Raw genomic sequence first — 18,683 nt, 5'->3', positions numbered from 1 at the left:
TAAGTTGGCCTCGCAAACACATTTTTCCGGATGTGCATTTTAAAAATTGAGGTGTTTACAAGGCCAACTTAAACCAAGTTAAGGTGTCTGATGTGCATTTTCAAAGTTGGGGTCTTTAGTTGCCAGTTGAGGCCAAGTTAAGGTGTCTATCTATGTATTCTGCCTTTAGAATTTGACAACTCTTTAGTTTCAACATCGCACATGACATATTTCACACCCCTTTTTACGTACTCCAAAAGATTTATATTTTAAGTTAGAAAGGGTTCTTATTAAAGTGACAAAATGAAGATTGGTTCCGAAAAAAAGAATTATTTTTTCATTCAAAATTAGAGTCGCCACTTGGCATAATCTGGTGTGCCAAGACACCATTGGAAAAATTCTTTTCGAAACCCTTTGACTCTTTAAACCGGTTTGCGGATAGAGATTCCAGCTAAGGAATTCTGTTGACCGAGGGGAAGGTGTTAGGCACCCCTCGATCCCGTGGTTCGACCACAGTCGCTTGGTGGAATGTGTCGGCTTATTTTGACACTATGAATGTACAAACCACACAAACACATAAAATAATTTTGTCCACAGGGGTTTTCACCAATAAGACTCTCTCATTTTTGTATTTCTTTCCTGCTTTCTTATGCTGAGGGAGACAAGTGGTACCTCACAATGTATCATCATATCCATTGCATGCTTAGCCTTAACATTATCAAAAATTGATCTGAAGGACTTTCTTTGGTTGTAACTTGGCTTTTGGATAAGGTTAGAAAAGGATGGCAAGGGGTTCAAACGATACTTGAAGTGGGGGTGGGACTTACAACTTTTGGAATCGACTCAAACAACACATTAACTCATGCCCCAGTTTTGTTGACTGGGTGAATCTTAGATCTTTATTTGGTTAGACCGAGCCTGAAATAGGGCAGCCTACGTATCTCACTCCCGAGAGAGGAGAATCAGGTCGCACGTAGTTCCATCAGCTTGTTCTTTGTTTTGATTTGATTTTGATTTTGATTTTTTTTTTAATTTTCAAAATCTTTCTTTTATTCTCATTTCCTTGACATTTATCTTTGACTCTATTTTGATTCCAAAAGAGGGATATGAAAGAAAAAAATAAAACGAAGCTAAAACGGGTAAACAAGGGATGACACAATGTTTGGATAGAAGAATAAAATGCCTTCATCATATCAATCTTCAAAAATGCAAGTACTAAACATGCAATAAAATCAAACAAAGGATCAAATATCATACATCGTATCTTTTGACCGCATCAGCATTGATAGCCATTTCTGCCATTTTACCTTCAATATCTTTCAAATATAAGGCTCCATTGGGCAACACTTTCTTCACAACGAAAGGACCTTTTCAGTTAGGGGAGAACTTGCCTTTCGCTTCAATCTGGTGAGGAAGGATACGTCTTAATACCAACTGACCAACTTCAAAATTCCTGGGACGGACCTTTTTGTTATACGCTCGAGCTATCCTCCTCTGATACAACTGGCCATGACACACAGACGTTAGCCTTTTTTCCTCAATCAAACTCAAATGTTTCAGTCGGGTTTTTACCCATTCGTCATCATTAATCTCTGCTTCTACAATGAATCGAAGAGAGGGAATTTCAACTTCTGCAGGGATGACTGCTTCTGTCCCATACACCAATAAATATGGAGTTGCCTCTGTTGAAGTCGGAACAGTGATGCGATAACCTAGCAATGCAATCGGCAACTTTTCATGCCACTGTCTAGATCCTTGTACCATCTTTTGCAGTATCTTTTTTATATTCTTATTGGCGGCTTCTACAGCACCATTGGCCTTTGGGCGATATGGAGTAGAATTTCGATGTGCGATCTTAAACTGTTTACATACTTCTTGCATCAAATGACTATTGAGATTGGCAGCATTGTTTGTAATGATCATCTTAGGAATTCCAAATCTACAAATGATATTGGCATGAACAAAGTACACCACAGCCTTCTTTGTCACTGACTTGAAAGTTACTGTTTCTACCCACTTTGTGAAGTAGTCAATGGCTACCAAAATGAAACTATGCCCATTTGATGCCTTCAGCTCAATCGGTCCAATCACATCCATTCCTCAAGCCACGAACAGCCATGGAGCGGCCATTGCATGCGACTCAACAGGAGGAGAACGTATCAGATCACCGTGAACCTGACATTGATGACACTTTCGAACAAATTGAATAGAATCCCTTTCCATAGTAAGCCAATAATAACCTGCTCAAAGAATCTTCTTTGACAAGACATGACCGTTCATGTGTGACCCGCATACTCCAGAGTGTATTTCAACCATGATTGCCGAGGCTTCTTTTGCATCTACATACCTTAAAAGTCCCAAATCTGGGGTCCTCTTATACAAAATTCCCCCACTTAAGAAAAATCCACTAGCCAAACGCCTAATAGTCCTCTTTTGATCGTTAGTGGCATATGCTGGGTATTCTCCTGACTGAATGTACCGCTTGATATCCAAGATCCAAGGTTCTCCATCGAGCTCTTCTTCAACCGCATTACAGTAAGCATGCTGATCACGACTCTGTATATGCACTGGATCGATGTAGGCTTTGTCAGGATGTTGGAGCATTGAAGACAGAGTGGCTAAAGCATCAACAATTTCATCATGAATCCTTGGAATATACCTAAATTTTACTAACACAAACCGTTGACATAGCTCCTGCAAGCATTGTCGATATAGGATGAGCTTCAAATCTCGCATCTCTCAATCGCCTTGAATTTGATGGACGAGCAAATCCAAATCTCCCAACACCAATAGTTCTTGGACTCCCATATCAACCGCTAACCTCAAACTAAGAATGCAGGCTTCATACTCTGCCATATTGTTAGTACAGTAGAATCGAAGTTGTGCTGTTACCAGGAAATATTGTCCAGATTCAAAGATAAGAACCGCACCTATTCTGACTCCTTTCATATTGACAGCTCCATCGAAAAATAACCTCCAACTAGGATCAGCATCTATAACGACTTCATCGACACACGATACTTATTCATTAGGAAAATATGTCTTTAATGGCTCGTACTCTTCATCGATGGGATTCTCAGCAAGATGATGTGCCAAGGCTTGGGCTTTCATAGCGGTTCGAGTCACATATACAATGTCGAACTTGGTAAGCAATATTTGCCACTTTGCCAATCGACCCGTTGGCATAGGCTTCTGAAAGATATACTTTAAAGAATCCATGCGGGAGATGAGGTAAGTAGTATAGGATGAGAGATAATGCTTCAAATTCTGTGCTACCCAAGTTAGGGCACAACACGTCCTTTCAAGAAGAGTATACCTGGCCTCATATGCGGTGAACTTCTTGCTAAGATAATAAATAGCCTGCTCCTTTTTGCCTGTGACATCATGTTGACCCAAGACACAACCGAAAGAATTGTCCATGACTGATAAATATAAGATCAAAGGCCTACCAGGCTCCGGGGGTACCAGCACAGGCGGATTTGACAAATATCCTTTGATTCGATCGAACGCTTCCTGACATTCTTCAGTCCATTTTACCATAGCACTCTTTTTCAGCGACTTGAATATGGGCTCACAAGTGGTTATGAGTTGAGCAATAAACCTACTAATGTAGTTCATTCTACCAAGCAAATTCATCACCTCCGTTCTATTCTTGGGCGGGGGAAAATCCTGAATAGCTTTGATTTTCGAGGGATCCAATTCAATTCCCCGACGGCTGACTACAAATCCCAACAGCTTTCCAGATGGAACTCCAAATACACATTTTGCCGGGTTGAGTTTGAGATTATACCTGCGAAGCCTTTCAAAGAACTTTCTTAAATCTTTAACATGGTCGGCCTGACTTTTTGACTTAATAATCACATCATCCACGTAGACCTCAATCTCCTTATACATCATATCATGAAACATAGTGGTCATGGCTCTCATGTATGTTGCTCCAGCATTCTTCAAACCGAATGGCATCACTCGATAACAATAAGTCCCCCACGGTGTGATAAAAGACGTCTTCTCTGCGTCGTCATCATCCATAATGATCTGGTGATATCCGGCATAGCAATCCACAAAAGAGGCAACCTCGTGTTTAGCACAGTTGTCTAAAAAAATGTGGATGTTGGGTAGTGGAAAATCATCTTTCGGACTTGCTCTGTTTAAATCATGGTAATCAACACATACTCGAATTTTGCCATCTTTCTTTGGTACGGGAACAACATTGGATAACCACATGGGATAGCGAGCTACTAGAATTACTTTGTCTTCAAGTTGTTTCATGATTTCCTCTTTAAATTTAATACTTACATCCGTTTTATACTTCCTCAACTTCTGTTTGATAGGAGGGAACACGGGATTAATTGGCAATTTATGAGCTACTAACTCAGTGCTTAAACCAGGCATATCATCATAAGACTATGCAAAAACATCCTTATAATCAATTAATGCTTGAATCATTCCATCTTTTAGCTGTGGCAAAACATGTATACTGATTTTAGTTTCCCTAATATCTTCTTGATCCCCTAGATTTATTGACTCAGTCTCATTCAAATTAGGATTCGGTTTGTCTTCGAACTGTTCCAACTCTTTGCTTATTTCTTCTAGTGCTTCTTCTTCATCATATTCCCCATCCTGCTTCATTACATCTTGATTAGTTTGGATTTTAAGATCAGGCTAAAAATTCTGCATGCATGTCATGTCATTAAAATCAGCATAAAGAGAACTGTATAAGAAAAGAAAAACAAAATATATTAGACACGAAACAAAAGGTACATTGCATTTAATTAAATAAAAGATAGAAGGGTTTAAACATAGATGTCAACATAACATAAACAAAGTAAAATCCGAATTACAACCCTGAAATAACTCGAATAAATAGAAAGAAAAACAAAATAAACTACCAAAACTCCCTCCTGACGGGGAGAGGAGTGACTTCCTAATTATTGAGCCGGATAGCTGGACCTGTCAATTGCACGTCTGCCATACTGGTACCTTCTCCTGCTTCGACCATATCAACTTCAATAAAAAGGTTCTGGAAGTCATCAACCAATTCAACTTTAAATTCCACATGCTTCGTGACACCGCTCTTAGCAAATGATTCACGGAGTAGTGGATTCCACAACAACTTGCATTCCTCACATTTCTTGTAGTCTTAAATCTCTCTCATAATCATCTTGTTGGATGCATTCCCAAAGGAAAACAATTTGATACGTTTGATAACTGTTCATACCAAGGGAATGATGGGTTACGTGGATTGCCACAATCAAATGATTGTGGTGACGATGATGGGGTACCACAAGCGACAACTCCAGTTGAGCTAGATGATGAAGAAGAAGAAGGAGATTTGATCAGCTGGCAAGCGGTTCTCATAGGTTTCGGTTGTGGTCTGGTTATTGGACTGTCCATAATATACATAATGTTGTCAACTCACTATCCAGTATGGTTTTCGAGGATCGCTGTAAAATTTGAACGCAGAATTGTTACGAGAATGAAAAGATATTAGTGCGTAACTTGTATAAACTTTACTGGAAGAGAAGTATATGATTTTATTGATATGTATGTGTATATGTACAAGAGAACACAAAACAAAAAAAGGAAAGAATCAACTAATAAAGAATTGTGATCTTCTCCTAAATAGAAACTAAATCACTATACTGAGATATGGAAGATTAATCATGAGATATCTTAGTATCAATCAAGAGATATTGCTAATATGCCCCCGCAAGATGGTAGATCGATCCGATATACCAATCTTGGACCTTAGTGCTTCGAATGGAGCTTTCCGAAGCGGCTTGGTCAGAAGATCAGCCAGTTGGTCTTGGGATGAGACATGAGAAGAAGGCCTTGATGGCAGAAATTTCGAACAAAATGTCGGTCAATCTCAATGTGCTTCATTTTGGAAAGAAAAACTGGTTTAGCACACACATAAGTCGCGCCAAGATTGTCACAGTAGATAACTGGTGGTTCCTTGAGATACATAGATAACTCTTTAAGCAAATTACGGACCCAACAAATTCCAGCTGAAGCTAAAGTAATAGCATGATATTCAGCTTCTGTGGATGAGCGAGCAACAGCTCTTTGCTTCTTAGAACTCCATGAGATCGGATTGGAGCCTAAAAACACAATATATGCAGTAGTAGAGGAGGATCTTCACGATTACCTGCCCAGTCTGAGTCAGAGAAGGCGTGCAGATTTAATGACTTGCCTTTCCGAAGAAACAGGCCATTAGCAGATGTGCCAGCAAGATAGCGAAGAACTCGTTTTACAATAGCCCAATGTGTAGTCGTTGGAGCACTTGTAAACTGAGACGATTTGCTTACAACAAAGGCCACATCCGGTCTGGTAATGTGGCCATTCTCATAAATGCTAGTTATGCTGGCCAATTTACTACTCAGCTCTTCCGTAAAACAACAATAGCTGGCTTTCAATCTTCTCGACCACAATGTTAAAAATGTACATGTTTTCAATATAACACATTATATTGTCAAGTAGAATGGAGCCATGGAAAGACCTGAGCGGGAAAGTAGTAATGGTGACATGGGCGTCCTCTGGAATAGGGCGAGAGTTGTGTCTCGACTTGGCCAAAGCCGGTTGCAGCATCATCGCTGCTGCTTGTCGTATTGACAGACTGAAATCTCCTTGCAACCACATTAATTCAGAGGGTCTCCAGCGAGCATTCTCTCTCGAGCTTGATGTCACGTCCAATGGTGCAACTATTGAGGCTGCTGTACAAAGAGCGTGGGATGCCTTTGGACGTATTGATTCCTTGATCAACAATGCCGGCCTTAGAGGTAATCTTCAAACATCTAAAAGATAATTAAGTTACTAAAAGAGTAATCTCTAGAAAAAGTGTATTTTTCAAGTGAGATGTCACACACTTGAAGGGAGCCTTGGAGTAACTGGTAAAGTTGTTGCCATGTGACCATGAGGTCACTGCTTCAAGTCTTGGAAACAGTCTCTGGCAGAAATGCAAGGTAAGACTGCGTACATACACCCTTGTGGTGGGGCCCTTCTTCGAACCTTGCTCATAGCAGGAGCTTCAGTGCACCGGGAGTACAGTACGGAAACAAATGTAAGTGTTGATGAGCATTTTTAAACCATCAATCGAGTTGTTCAAAGCTTATTTCTTGCCCCAACGCTTATGTTGTTCAAGCTTCCAATTATAGACCCTGCTGCTACTCAGCAGCAATCTGATGAAGGATGTTGTTTTCAGTGATGCTAGCTGCTGTCAGCTTGGCAGTTCTTTTTGGTCTTGATTTTTTTTTTGGAATCTGTAGATTATTTTGCTGTAAGTTCTAGATCTTTAGAAGGTAGTTGTAGTGTGTGGTGGTGCATAATTTCAGCACAACATTAGGAGCCATGTTTCCAGGTTTTGAGGGATATTTCAAACCACTTGTGTTATATATTTTGCTGTATGCTGTATGAATGTAGATTACCGCTACTTCTCAGATTTTTTCTCTTCTTTTTCATGTCTGTTTTTTTTTCTCGATTGATCTTTAAGGGACAGTTTTTCTGAACGAAAAAAAAAAAAACAGCAAAGTTCACTGTTATGATCCATTGCAAAGTCCCACGTCGGTACTACAAAGTATTGGTGTAGGGTATTTATAACCTTGGTCTCTCCCACCTTAATAGCTAGCTTTTAGGGTGCCGTTTTCCCAAGGTTGTAACTCTGGTATCAGAGCCACCCATCACCCTTCGCGCCCATCGTGCCTAGGATGGTGACGTCCGTATCACAATGTTCGGCTGGGGCGAGTAATGTTTAGCGCACAACCATCGAGGCACTTGGGCACCTCACTCGAAAAGGGCTACCTGGAAAAGAGCTACCTACATAAGTAGAGTGAAAGCTACCCAGAGTGGAGCTGTCGAGGACGATGGATGCAAAGCGTGGTGGTTTGTTATGATCCATTGGAAAGTCCCACATCGGTACTACAAAGTATTGGTGTGGGTTATTTATAACCTTGGGCTCTCCCACCTTAATAGCCAGCTTTTGGGGTGCGGTTTTCCTAAGGTTGTAACAATCACCCAACAAGATTAACTTGTTCAGGTCTTTTTTTGACATGGCATCCATCACCTCTTCTCTTTCACCTCCTATCTTTAATGGCGAGAATTACCAAGTTTGGACTGTGAAGATGAAGACATACTTGAAAGATCTTGGTTTATGGAAGTATGTTGAGGAAGACAATGCTCCAGAATCTCTAAGAGCAAACCCAACTCTTCAGCAGTCTTTAATGGCGAGAATTACCAAGTTTGGACTGTGAAGATGAAGAAATACTTGAAAGATCTTGGTTTATGGAAGTATGTTGAGGAAGACAATGCTCCAAAACCTCTGAGAGCAAACCCAACTCTTCAGCAGATCAGAAATCGTGAAGAAGAGATTACAAAAGGTCCAAAATCCTTGTCTTTCATTCACGTAGCCGTCTCCGAATCAATTTTTACAAGGATAATGGCATGTGAAACTGCCAAAAAAGCTTGGGATATGCTAAAGCAAGAATTTCAGGGGAGTGATAGGACAAGACAAATGCAAATATTGAATCTAAGAAAAGAATTTGAGATGTTAAAGGTGAAAGAGATTGAAAAAGTGAAAGATTATATTGATAGGATCATGAAAATTGTTAATCAAATTCGATTGTCGAGAGAAAAAGTAGAAGAGCAGAGGATTGTTGAGAAGGTGATGGTGACATTCCCAGAAAAGTTCGAAGCAAAAATCTCCTCAATAGAAGATACTTGGGTTATGTCTCATGTCACGTTGAATGAACTATCAAATGCTCTTCAAGCTGTGAAGCAAAGAAAAGCTTTTAGAGGGGAAGAGAGTTCAAATGAAGTTGCTCTTGTGGCTACTCAAAAGTCTAAAGCTCAGTCTGATGGTGAATTAAAAGGGCAATTAAATAGAAGACATGGAAAGGAGAAGAAGGAGCAATATAACAACAAAGGGAGATATAGAAGATCGAAGTATCCACCTTGTCCCTATTGTAAAAAGGCCAATCATACAGAAAAGTTTTGTTGGTACAGACCTAGAGTTCAATGCAAGGACTGCAAACAGTTTGGTCATGTGGATAAGGTTTGCAAAACAAATCAAGCCCGACCAGCTCAAAAATGTTGAAGATCATGAAGAGAAGTTGTTTGCAGCTTCTATTATTGGAGAATGCAATATAGCATCTCAAGATCATGATGTGTGGCATGTTGATAGTGGATGTACACATCAAAAACACCTTATAGCCTTTACCTAAGGTTGGATACATCTCACTCCCACTTTCTCACTTATTTATAAAGAAAATAAAAATAAAAATTGAGGATACTAGAAAGGGAAATGGAAGAGGAGATTACGAGGTGGTGAATTGAATATTTGAACCGTCACCAATAAGGTGAAAGTTCAGATAGTCAAACAAAGAGAAGGTAATGGTTTGACCACTCATCTTTTTTATTTTGGGGACTATAACCATCTAATATTCGGAACTTGTTGGTCTAATTAGTCAAGGTTTGCGTGGCTATTATTCGATTTATACCGCATACAAAAGGACCCTTAGATCAAAATACCTTTAAAGAAGAAAAAAAATAAAAAATCTACACAATTTGACCTGGCGCTACGCGGGCATAGTTGTGTACACCTATTTTTATAGCAACTCAATTTTCGGCCATCCTCTTCTTTTTCAAAGCTGGCGTAGTGCGGTCCTAATAGCATGGTTGCGTTGTTTTTCTATGGAATCTCGATTTTCTTCATTATTTTACACATATTTAATTAATTTATGAACCCCAAACTCGATTTTGATTACTTTTCTTAGGCTTCTACTCAGACTTTGAAGCTCCAAAGTAGTCATTTTAGCTCAAATATCATTCTACACAAAGAATCACACATAATAAGCTAGCACACAAATATAATTGTAATCAAATAGTAATAAAAGAATATATATGAAGGATAAAATTAATATATCCCCACTTAGTCAAGTCGTTGTTCGACATTTAAACATTGACATCAAAATATATGGATATATGTTCGATTATAATGTATTTATATATTCGGTTTGGTTCGATTTTTAATCTTTTTAAATACATATTTGGTACATCGCTAATATGTTTATTGTTATTCTATGTTGGACCAGTACTGTACCCTTGATTTATGCAAGGACTAAACTATAGGACACATGTTATTAATATATAATTAAAATATTGATTTTATTTTAAAAATATATTAGACCAAATAGCGATATAGCAACGCCATTGGACACCATGTTATTAATATATAATTAAATATTAATTTTATTTTAAAGATATATTAGACCAAATCAATGTTCAGTAATCAAAAGTCTACTTTTGGCTCTATGTGGCACACCACACATGGTGGTTGTGATTGTAATTTCGATATCGGATTTGATTATTGGCACGTCATGAAAGACTCCTTGATATCGATTATGGTAGGTGCCATTATGAATCAAAAATCGGTTGGACATTTTCATAAATGCTAGTTAATAGTTATGCTGGCCAACTTACTACTCGATTCCTTCATAAAACATAACTCGATATACTTGGAACCGTTATATTTTAAGTAGTAGAATGGAACCGTGGAAGGACCTGAGAGGGAAAGTGGTGATGGTGACCGGCGCATCCTCTGGAATAGGGCGAGAGTTGTGTCTCGACTTGGCCAAAGCTGGTTGCAGCGTCATTGCTGCTGCTCGTCGTATTGACAGGCTGAAATCTCTTTGCAACCACTTTAATTCAGAGGGTCTCCATCGAGCATTCTCCCTCAAGCTTGATGTCACGTCCAATGGTGCAACTATTGAGGCTACTGTACAAAGAGCTTGGGATGCCTTTGGACGTATTGATGCCTTGATCAACAATGCTGGCTTTAGAGGTAATCTTCATACATCTAAAGATAATTAAGTTAAAAGTAATTTTAGATCAGATGTCACACACTTGAAGGGGAGCCTTGGAGTAATCGATAAAGTTGTTGCCATATGACCAGGAGGTCACGGCTTCAAGCCTTGGAAACAGCCTCTGGCAGAAATGCAAGGTAAGGCTGTGTACATACACCCCTGTGGTGGGGCCCTTCTTCGAACCTTGCGCATAGGAGGAGCTTTAGTGCACAGGGCTGCCTTTTTTTTTTTTTTTTTTAGATGTCACACACTTCAGCATGGTATGAAAACAGATGTAAGTGTTGACGAGCATGGTTAAACTATCAATCGAGTTGTTCAAAGCTTATTTCTTGCCCCAATGCTGATATTGTTCAAGCTTCCAATTATCGACCCTGCTGCTACTCAGCAGCAATCACATCCCTTGGGCCTTGTGTCCACAGTTATCCATTTGTGTTGAGAAGTTACAGAGAAAGCAAGCAAAGGGTGGTTGACGCCAATGTCACATAAACTGCAACCACATCTCGGAGAAACCTAAGGACTTGTCTAAACTGAAAATGTTAACACAAGTTCATCTTATAAAAAAACTTTATGACCAAACATTAGATCATTGAGCTAAAGTTATGAGGAACTGATAGAAGAAATCTTCCATTCTTCCGATTGTGAAGTGCTTAGGATATATTTGCAATACTTTTTAAAATGAGGACAAAATATTAATATCCGCTTAAGAAAAGGCTACATGGACGTTATGACAAATATAGCAAATTGGAAGCACAAGCATATTGGAGATGGATGATGAACTATTTTCTATCGGAGTAGAATTACAAGCTATTTTTTTTTTAACATCTTCTTCCTCCTCATCTATTCTTTCGTTTTAATCACAGTAGTTGATTCTTCTATTCCAAAAATTTGAGAAAAGTCACATACCTCCTTATTCATGGACACACTTTTGTTTTCACTTTTTCATCTACACAAAGTAAAAATAGACCATAATGCTGCTTCTGGTAGGTTTTTATCTTTAATCACAATGAATGAATGAAGTCAAAGTCGCCATATAACTATTGTCCGTGACAAAGAAATCTGCAAATGGAATTTTGTTGGTTGTTATTATCATTTATATATGTATAGGTAGTGTGAGCTCTCCACTAGAATTGTCAGAGGAGGAGTGGGATCATACCATTAAGACGAATCTTCGAGGGGCATGGTTGGTGTCCAAATATGTTTGTAGATGCACGCGCGATGCTAAATTGAGCGGAGGATCTGTTATTAATATCTCTTCAGCTGCTGGTCAGAATTGGGTACTACTACCCGGAAGTCTTGCTTACGCTTCTTCAAAGATGGCTCTTGACATGCTCACTAGGGTACGTACTAGTTAATCATGTCATAAAACCTGGTTGGCCGCATCTACTATTGATATATTATCGCAATGCCCATTTATTTTTTATCGTGTTATTCATACAATGACAGATGATGGCACTTGAATTGGGAGCATACAAGATCAGAGTGAACTCAATAGCACCAGGAGTTTTCAAATCTGAGATAACGGAGAGACTTGTAGAAAAGGAAGGTTTCAATAATGTTATTTTGTAAACTGTTCCTCTGAGAGATCTTGGAACCATCGACCCAGCCATAACATCACTCGTCAGATATTTAATCCATGAGTCTTCAGAATATGTATCCGGCAATATTTTCATAACTGATGGTGGAGGCACCTTAACAGGTGTCTCAATTTTCTCATCACTCTAGAACAAGGCAAATTCATGATCTAATAAGTTCAATGAGTTCAACCAAAGCCGAATTAAAGATTTTCTACAATAGTGATCGACCTCAAGTTAATATACAATTAATTGCTATATTCATATATCTAATTGTGCATCTTGTTTGCTTCTTCTTAATAACAATGCATATTTTACTCACTGTATTCCTTTTTATTTCTTCTTCAACAACTATTTGTTGCAACAGTAATCTGACTATTGAAACTGCCAATGCAAATGAGTACAAAAAGCAGTAACTATCACCTCAATATTTCCAAATTGTACATATTGTTATCTGTGGTATGCACAAAACTAACTGTGTAAGGCGGTAAAACGATGTCGCAATGGTGCAGCTTCGAATTACAAGCAGAAACATCTAATAACTCCTTTGTTCAGAAGATTCACACAAAGTACTAAGATATTCATATTCTATTAGGATAGAAATTCAGAAGAAAAAAAAATTAGACTTCCACTCGAGCTTCTAGTAAGACTAACTACATGATCTATACATGTAACCTATAAGTAGGAACCAAAAGTTGTTGAGCTCATGCTGTTACTAGACCGAATTTCTGAGTCCTGTCAAAATCGTCCGGCATCATACTATCTGATACCTCCCAATCAAAGCAATGAACCAATTGTGCTAACACCATAGTGAGCCCTAATTGTAACCCAGGGCAAAACTTCTTCTGCTAGAGCCAAATGTTACAAGTTGAACGTTATGTCCATGAAGATCAATGTTGCTATCAACGAACCTTTTTCGCATGCTTTAGACCACAAGATTAAAGAGTATTTTTTTCATTCTACATATCTCAAGTTTAAGACCACAAGATTCAAAAGTTTCTTTGCACTCATAAACTCCGGGCCAAGTCATACTGGACAAACAAATTGGAAGAGTGGGAGTATGTGTTTTGCTCTCCTTAATTGACCACGAAGCATGTAGTGCCGTACTTCTCCTCAAAATATAGTCATTGTTGTCTCCATTCTAACCTAATTCCTTTGAGCGTGATGAAGTCTTCGTGCCCCAAGCTTAAATCGGAACTAGGTTGTGTCAATTGGTCGGTAATCTCACTCTAGGCTGGCCTTTATACTTGGCCTTCTAGGCCTTTGGCAAATCCTATAATTATTTTGCATGAGATATAACGACAGTATGAACTTATATATCATATAGGCGTGATTGCAACTACTTATGTGTTGTATCACGTTGAGTTGGCACATGGGATAGATTGAACTTATATGTATTTATTCCCCTCCTAATTGTGATCGGTAATTAGTTTTTTGAGCTACACTGACTCTTCATTGCCACTTTATGATATGATTTATTTGAGTGGGATTGGCTAAGATGTGTTCTAGCTACTGCAGACAGAGATTATAGTGTGCAGACACTCATGTTATGCATCATCTATTTTCGACCATGCCACATTATCATGTAATGGATGCAATAAAAGATATCAAGCCATGAATTTAACGTTGTGACGCTGTGAAAGTTTATTGAGAGAGTTTTTTGATAGAGAAATCTCGAGACGTTTGATAACTATTCTTGCCACTACTGCTGCTAACATTCTCCAAAGGTTTGCTTTTGACAATGTTTGCAATTTTGCTTTAGGATATGATCTTGGGCAGTTGTTGCCGTCATCGGGTCCTGATCAGGGAAAATTTGCTGTTGCTTTTGATGATGATGCTCGCCTCAGCTTCGAAAGATTCTTTCTGATAGTCGTACAGCTTTAGACGTTGAATCAGAGAAGATTAAGGGTTGCTGTGGATCAACAAGTTAGTGAATTGGCCAAGGAGATTGTCAGAGGTAAACAGAGGGACCTAAAATAATTTTGTCAACTTGTGCTGTCAAGATTCTTCAACAGTAGTAGAATCGCAAGCAAATGACTTTGTTACGGATATTTTTGCTCCTTTTTTTTGGCTGATTTATGGACATCCTCAAGTAGAATCTCAAAATCTTGAAAGAAATTAGTGGTGATATTAGTGAAGTTCCACGTCAAACAAGCGAAGCGACAGAAGCTGCGGGTTTTTTGCGACTTTTGGTGGGTGTTAGCCTACGGTTCGAAAGGTGGGCCCCGGCTTTGGGCAAGATTTTGGGCGAACTTCTCGGGCAGTCCCACGTCGGCGTATTAAGTGGATCTGGTTGCTTTGGCAGGGTCGATGGAGCCATTTCCAAGTCAAACGGGTGAAACGTCAGTGGGTGTTAGCCCACGATTCGAGGAGTGGGCTCCGGCTTCTAACAAGATTTTTGATGAAACTTCTCAGGCGGTCCCTCAATGGCCTATTGAGAGGATGCGGTTGCTTTGGAGGGGCCGGTGGAGCCATTTTCCAAGTCAAACGGGTGAAATGACACGAATTGCCAGCTTTTTGTGATTTTTTGAGGGTGTTAGCCAATTGCTCGAGGGGTGAGCCGGGGCTCCGGGCAAGATTTTGGGCGAAACTTCACGAGCAGTCCCCCATCGGCCTATTGAGCGAATCTGGTTATGATGAAGTGTGAAGAACATGTAAACTCATTACTCAAACATCCCTTTGTGAAAGAATGAGAGTTTACCCATCAGTACCAAATGATATTGAAGAATCAAATTAACAAGGATGACATGTATATTGCCAGTACGGTGCACTAAGCTCCTGCTAAGCGCGGATCTCTGGAAAGTTCGGACCACAAGGTTCTATTGTATGCAGCCTTACCATGCATTTCTGCAGAAGGCTGTAGGGACTTGTGACCTCCTGATCACATAGCAACAACTTTACCGATTACCTTGCATTTTCTACAAGAGCATGTTTCCTATTCAATGAGAAGGGCAGAGGGAGAGTTTAAGCCAGAGAGGTGGTTTGATAGGGATACGCAGCGCCAAGGAATTGGACATTTGTGGCCAAAGATGCATCTACATATCCTGTATTTCAAGCAGGGCCAAGTGAATTTGTTTGCTCAAAGTAATGGTATTGTTGCAAATGAAGAGTGTGGTAGCTGTTGTATTGAAGAGATTCAAGGTCATCCAACAAGGTGTTGAGCCAGTATTTATATCAAATCTCGCTTAAAGAGTTGGTGATAGTTCATGTTGGAATGCAAACACTTAATACCTCAGATGAAAAACTCGCAAAAAAAGGTATTCAGATGTGTTTTTGATCATCATCGCTTAATTATTTTTAATTCCTTTAATTATCCCCGCAGAGTGTCATTTGGCACCATTTTGAAACCAAAAATAGAAAGAGCGTACACCATGCACCATCATCATATACTATTCAAGGCGTGTTTTGATAAATAGTTCGGTTGATAAGTCAGTTTGGAAACAGAAACATCTGATAGTTAACTAACAAAAAAGAGACACTTTAGGTGTTTTATTGACCATTATCTCTGTAACATTGAGAACAAACTAGTAAATGATGATTAATTTTTACAAACTTTTAGGTCACCACATACAAGATATGATCTTCATAGAAACAATCTAATATTTCTAGGTCTTGGATTCAATAGCAGACGACATGGTTAATGGGGAAAAACCATGATCAAGACTAGCTTTCCATACTTTGTCAACATCAAACATCATGTTACCACACTCGTGCTCGTTCCAGCCTTCAATAGCGTGCAAAATTCCAGCTATTCTCCATGCGCTCATCACTCTTCTTGGCAGCCAATTCTTGAATTACAAGACAAAATAAATCAACCGTGAATAAACAATCGAAAGACTAAGCATAAAAGATTCAACGATATTTGAAACAAATTCAATTTACCTCACAAGAGTCGACATTTTGAAGATGTTTTGGGCTAATCATGGCTGGTGTGTTGAAGTAGAAGCAATCCTTGCGAGCTTTCTTTGGTGGGAATGGCGAGTAAGGAATAAACAATGTTCCTTTTGGTGCTTTCAATTGTTCAGCTTCACTCAATCCATCGTCTACTAGCCACGTCTGCAATAAATCACCTCAAAATTCAGTAAAGAACTTTCGTAATTTTTGAACTATCAAGATTCTATGCTATACCTTTGAAACACCAGTGCTTCCCGACAAGACCAAGTTAGTTGCATCCTCGGGTGTAAACCTCTCTTTAAGTCTCTTATACACTTCTTCGTCTAATGTGACAACCTATGTATGTATACAAAATTTACGATGAATGTGAGAAATTAAAGGAAAACCGAAATCAAGGAGATAAGAGATTATTAGTACCTTAATTCCTCGTTGGCACAAGGCAAGGGCAATAGAGCAAACAACTTTAGACAAACTACGGGCTTGAAGTACTACTTGGGAAGTTCCTTTAGGAATGGAGTTGAGAACCACGGCAACAACTAGGCTGCTTCCGTCTACCACTTTCACTTTCAGCTCGGGATGCTTCCTTGTGTAAGCTTCACCATTGCTATTCAATTTCTCTTCCTACAAGGTCAGTTACATTCGTATCAACTTATTAGATCTTCGAACAAAACTGAAGATTCTTTATCCAAATTTACATCGAAAATTAGACAGTTTGACCCTCAAAACTCCGAATTATCTCACATAAAGAGGGACAGAGAGAGTATTAAACTGAACTTGCCTGATTTAAGAGACCGAGGCTCAAAACCTTTATGCCTTTCCGATCTGCTTCCATGATGGCTCCCTCGATCAATTTATTAATACTCTTTTTTTGCCACTGGCTAAAGTACTGTAACAAAAATATCAAAAATAATTATCGTTTCAGTGAACAACAGATCAAAAATGGACAAAACAATTCTACTTGAACGTAATCTAAATTATTACTTGTCTGCGAAACTTTGGAATAGCCCAAGTTTGCAATTTGAGATCCTTGAACAAATTCCTCTCGACAACAAATGTGTGACTATAAATCCAAGTGATCATTATTGACCATAGCGTGACAGGCCACATTAACAACAAATACCACTTAGAGGTTGTGGTGTGAGGCTTCGAGGCCCAAGATGAGAACCCAAGTCGGAGATGATAGATGGATTGTAGGGTTGTTAGGTGTGTAAGGTGCACCACATCAGGCACTTCAGCTTTTTTCGCAAGTGACTTTTCGTACAGTGTGTCTGACGACTTGTCCATTGTACCAAATACGAAGTCATATAATGGCATGAACAGAGAATAATTTGTTCTGAATTGAGTATGATGTAGTGAGTGGAACCTGTGCCATCAACACCTTCATATCGTAAATTCTACTTGTAAATTACTTAAAATTCTATCGAAATATGTCTAGGGACAAGAAGAGTACTCACGAGGACGTATATATCAAGTACTTGAGAGGTGGAAAGATCGAGAATATCCACTTAGGAATGACCTCAAAGTTGCAATGGCCGATGTTGTTCATGAAATCGGTAAAGATGACATAAAGTGCAAATGAAGCTATCGAACTAGTCCCGGTGAGTGCTGTTGCGACTGCTGGAATAGCAAAGATGCCATAATACGCTATGATCTCAGCAAACGGATGAACAAATGCTGTCAAATTCAACAATGTTTCATTAGTTGGTAAGTCCTTGTGATTTAGTAACCTGCTATACAAGTTTTAAAAAGATAGGATAGTAAAAAAAATTCAGAAAATTTTTACACTGTAAATGTAAATGATGTTTGGATGTCATAGTTAAGGAACCATTTAGGAATAAGTTGAATAATGGCTTAGTACAAAAAGGTAAAAATCAACTACTTTTTTCTAAGAGGCCATTCAGTATACTGGACAAACATAAATAGATAGTTGTGTGATTAAAAAAACAAACAATACGCCTTATTTCTTGTTAGGTTACTAATTCTGGTACAAGTTATACTAGGATTAGTAATTAGTGTCAGCATAAGATATTCGGTCTCTGGCAGAGGGTCGAATAGTATTGAGATTAGTTATTCCGAAATAAAACAATGAAAATGACAAAAATACCTTGAGGTCCGTCAAACCCTTTTTCTACAAATAAGATATAAGTAGGGGTGTACAAATCGAACCGTTAAGTCAAACCGAACCGATGAATCAAACCAAACCGAAAAAAAAACCGACTTATGGTTTGGTTTGGTATTGGCAAAAAAAAACCGATCATTCTTGGTTTGGTTTGGTATTAGCAAAAATAAAATCAAATCGAACCGACGTAATACATATATAATTTTAATTTTTATACGTAAAAAATACTACTTATAATCTACTTTCTAATTACTTTTATTATTT

General features: G+C 38.7%; 3 protein-coding genes across 3 annotated transcripts in view; 2 read left to right on the top strand and 1 right to left on the bottom strand.

The window, feature by feature from the left end:
* The first annotated feature begins 5,086 nt into the window (after positions 1–5,086).
* Positions 5,087–15,720, top strand: LOC107849870 (gluconate 5-dehydrogenase-like). Its single transcript, XM_047401402.1, has 3 exons — positions 5,087–10,813; positions 11,940–12,172; positions 12,279–15,720. Exons 1-3 carry the CDS (start codon positions 10,516–10,518, stop codon positions 12,399–12,401), a joined length of 654 nt encoding a protein of 217 aa, XP_047257358.1. The 5' UTR covers positions 5,087–10,515; the 3' UTR covers positions 12,402–15,720.
* LOC107848767 lies at positions 8,228–9,067 on the top strand. Its single transcript, XM_016693510.1, has one exon. It carries the CDS (start codon positions 8,228–8,230, stop codon positions 9,065–9,067), a length of 840 nt encoding a protein of 279 aa, XP_016548996.1.
* A 143-nt stretch (positions 15,721–15,863) lies between the features above and the next one.
* Positions 15,864–18,683, bottom strand: part of LOC107851087 (very-long-chain aldehyde decarbonylase GL1-5) — a 5,933-nt gene continuing 3,113 nt past the window's right edge. The window contains exons 4-10 of the mRNA XM_016695998.2: positions 17,755–17,974; positions 17,282–17,663; positions 17,079–17,186; positions 16,718–16,921; positions 16,535–16,636; positions 16,289–16,462; positions 15,864–16,194 (exon numbers count right to left, since the gene is read on the bottom strand). Of these exons, the coding sequence (XP_016551484.1) occupies positions 16,012–16,194; positions 16,289–16,462; positions 16,535–16,636; positions 16,718–16,921; positions 17,079–17,186; positions 17,282–17,663; positions 17,755–17,974 (1,373 nt within the window). The 3' untranslated portion in view covers positions 15,864–16,011. The remainder of the gene's footprint in view (positions 16,195–16,288; positions 16,463–16,534; positions 16,637–16,717; positions 16,922–17,078; positions 17,187–17,281; positions 17,664–17,754; positions 17,975–18,683) is intronic.

This window comes from Capsicum annuum, chromosome 12 (genome assembly GCF_002878395.1).
Source record: "Capsicum annuum cultivar UCD-10X-F1 chromosome 12, UCD10Xv1.1, whole genome shotgun sequence".
NCBI lineage: Eukaryota > Viridiplantae > Streptophyta > Magnoliopsida > Solanales > Solanaceae > Capsicum > Capsicum annuum.
This window is presented reverse-complemented; position numbering and strand designations above follow the sequence as displayed.

What these genes read in the sequence shown, in the direction of transcription:
- LOC107848767 (XM_016693510.1), top strand. Translation starts at nt 8,228, where the DNA reads ATGAAGAAATACTTGAAAGATCTTGGTTTATGGAAGTATGTTGAGGAA.
- LOC107849870 (XM_047401402.1), top strand. Translation starts at nt 10,516, where the DNA reads ATGGAACCGTGGAAGGACCTGAGAGGGAAAGTGGTGATGGTGACCGGC. An exon ending in CAACAATGCTGGCTTTAGAG is followed by an intron (nt 10,814 to 11,939) that starts GTAATCTTCATA and finishes ATATATGTATAG; the next exon opens with GTAGTGTGAGCTCTCCACTA. An exon ending in CTCTTGACATGCTCACTAGG is followed by an intron (nt 12,173 to 12,278) that starts GTACGTACTAGT and finishes ATACAATGACAG; the next exon opens with ATGATGGCACTTGAATTGGG.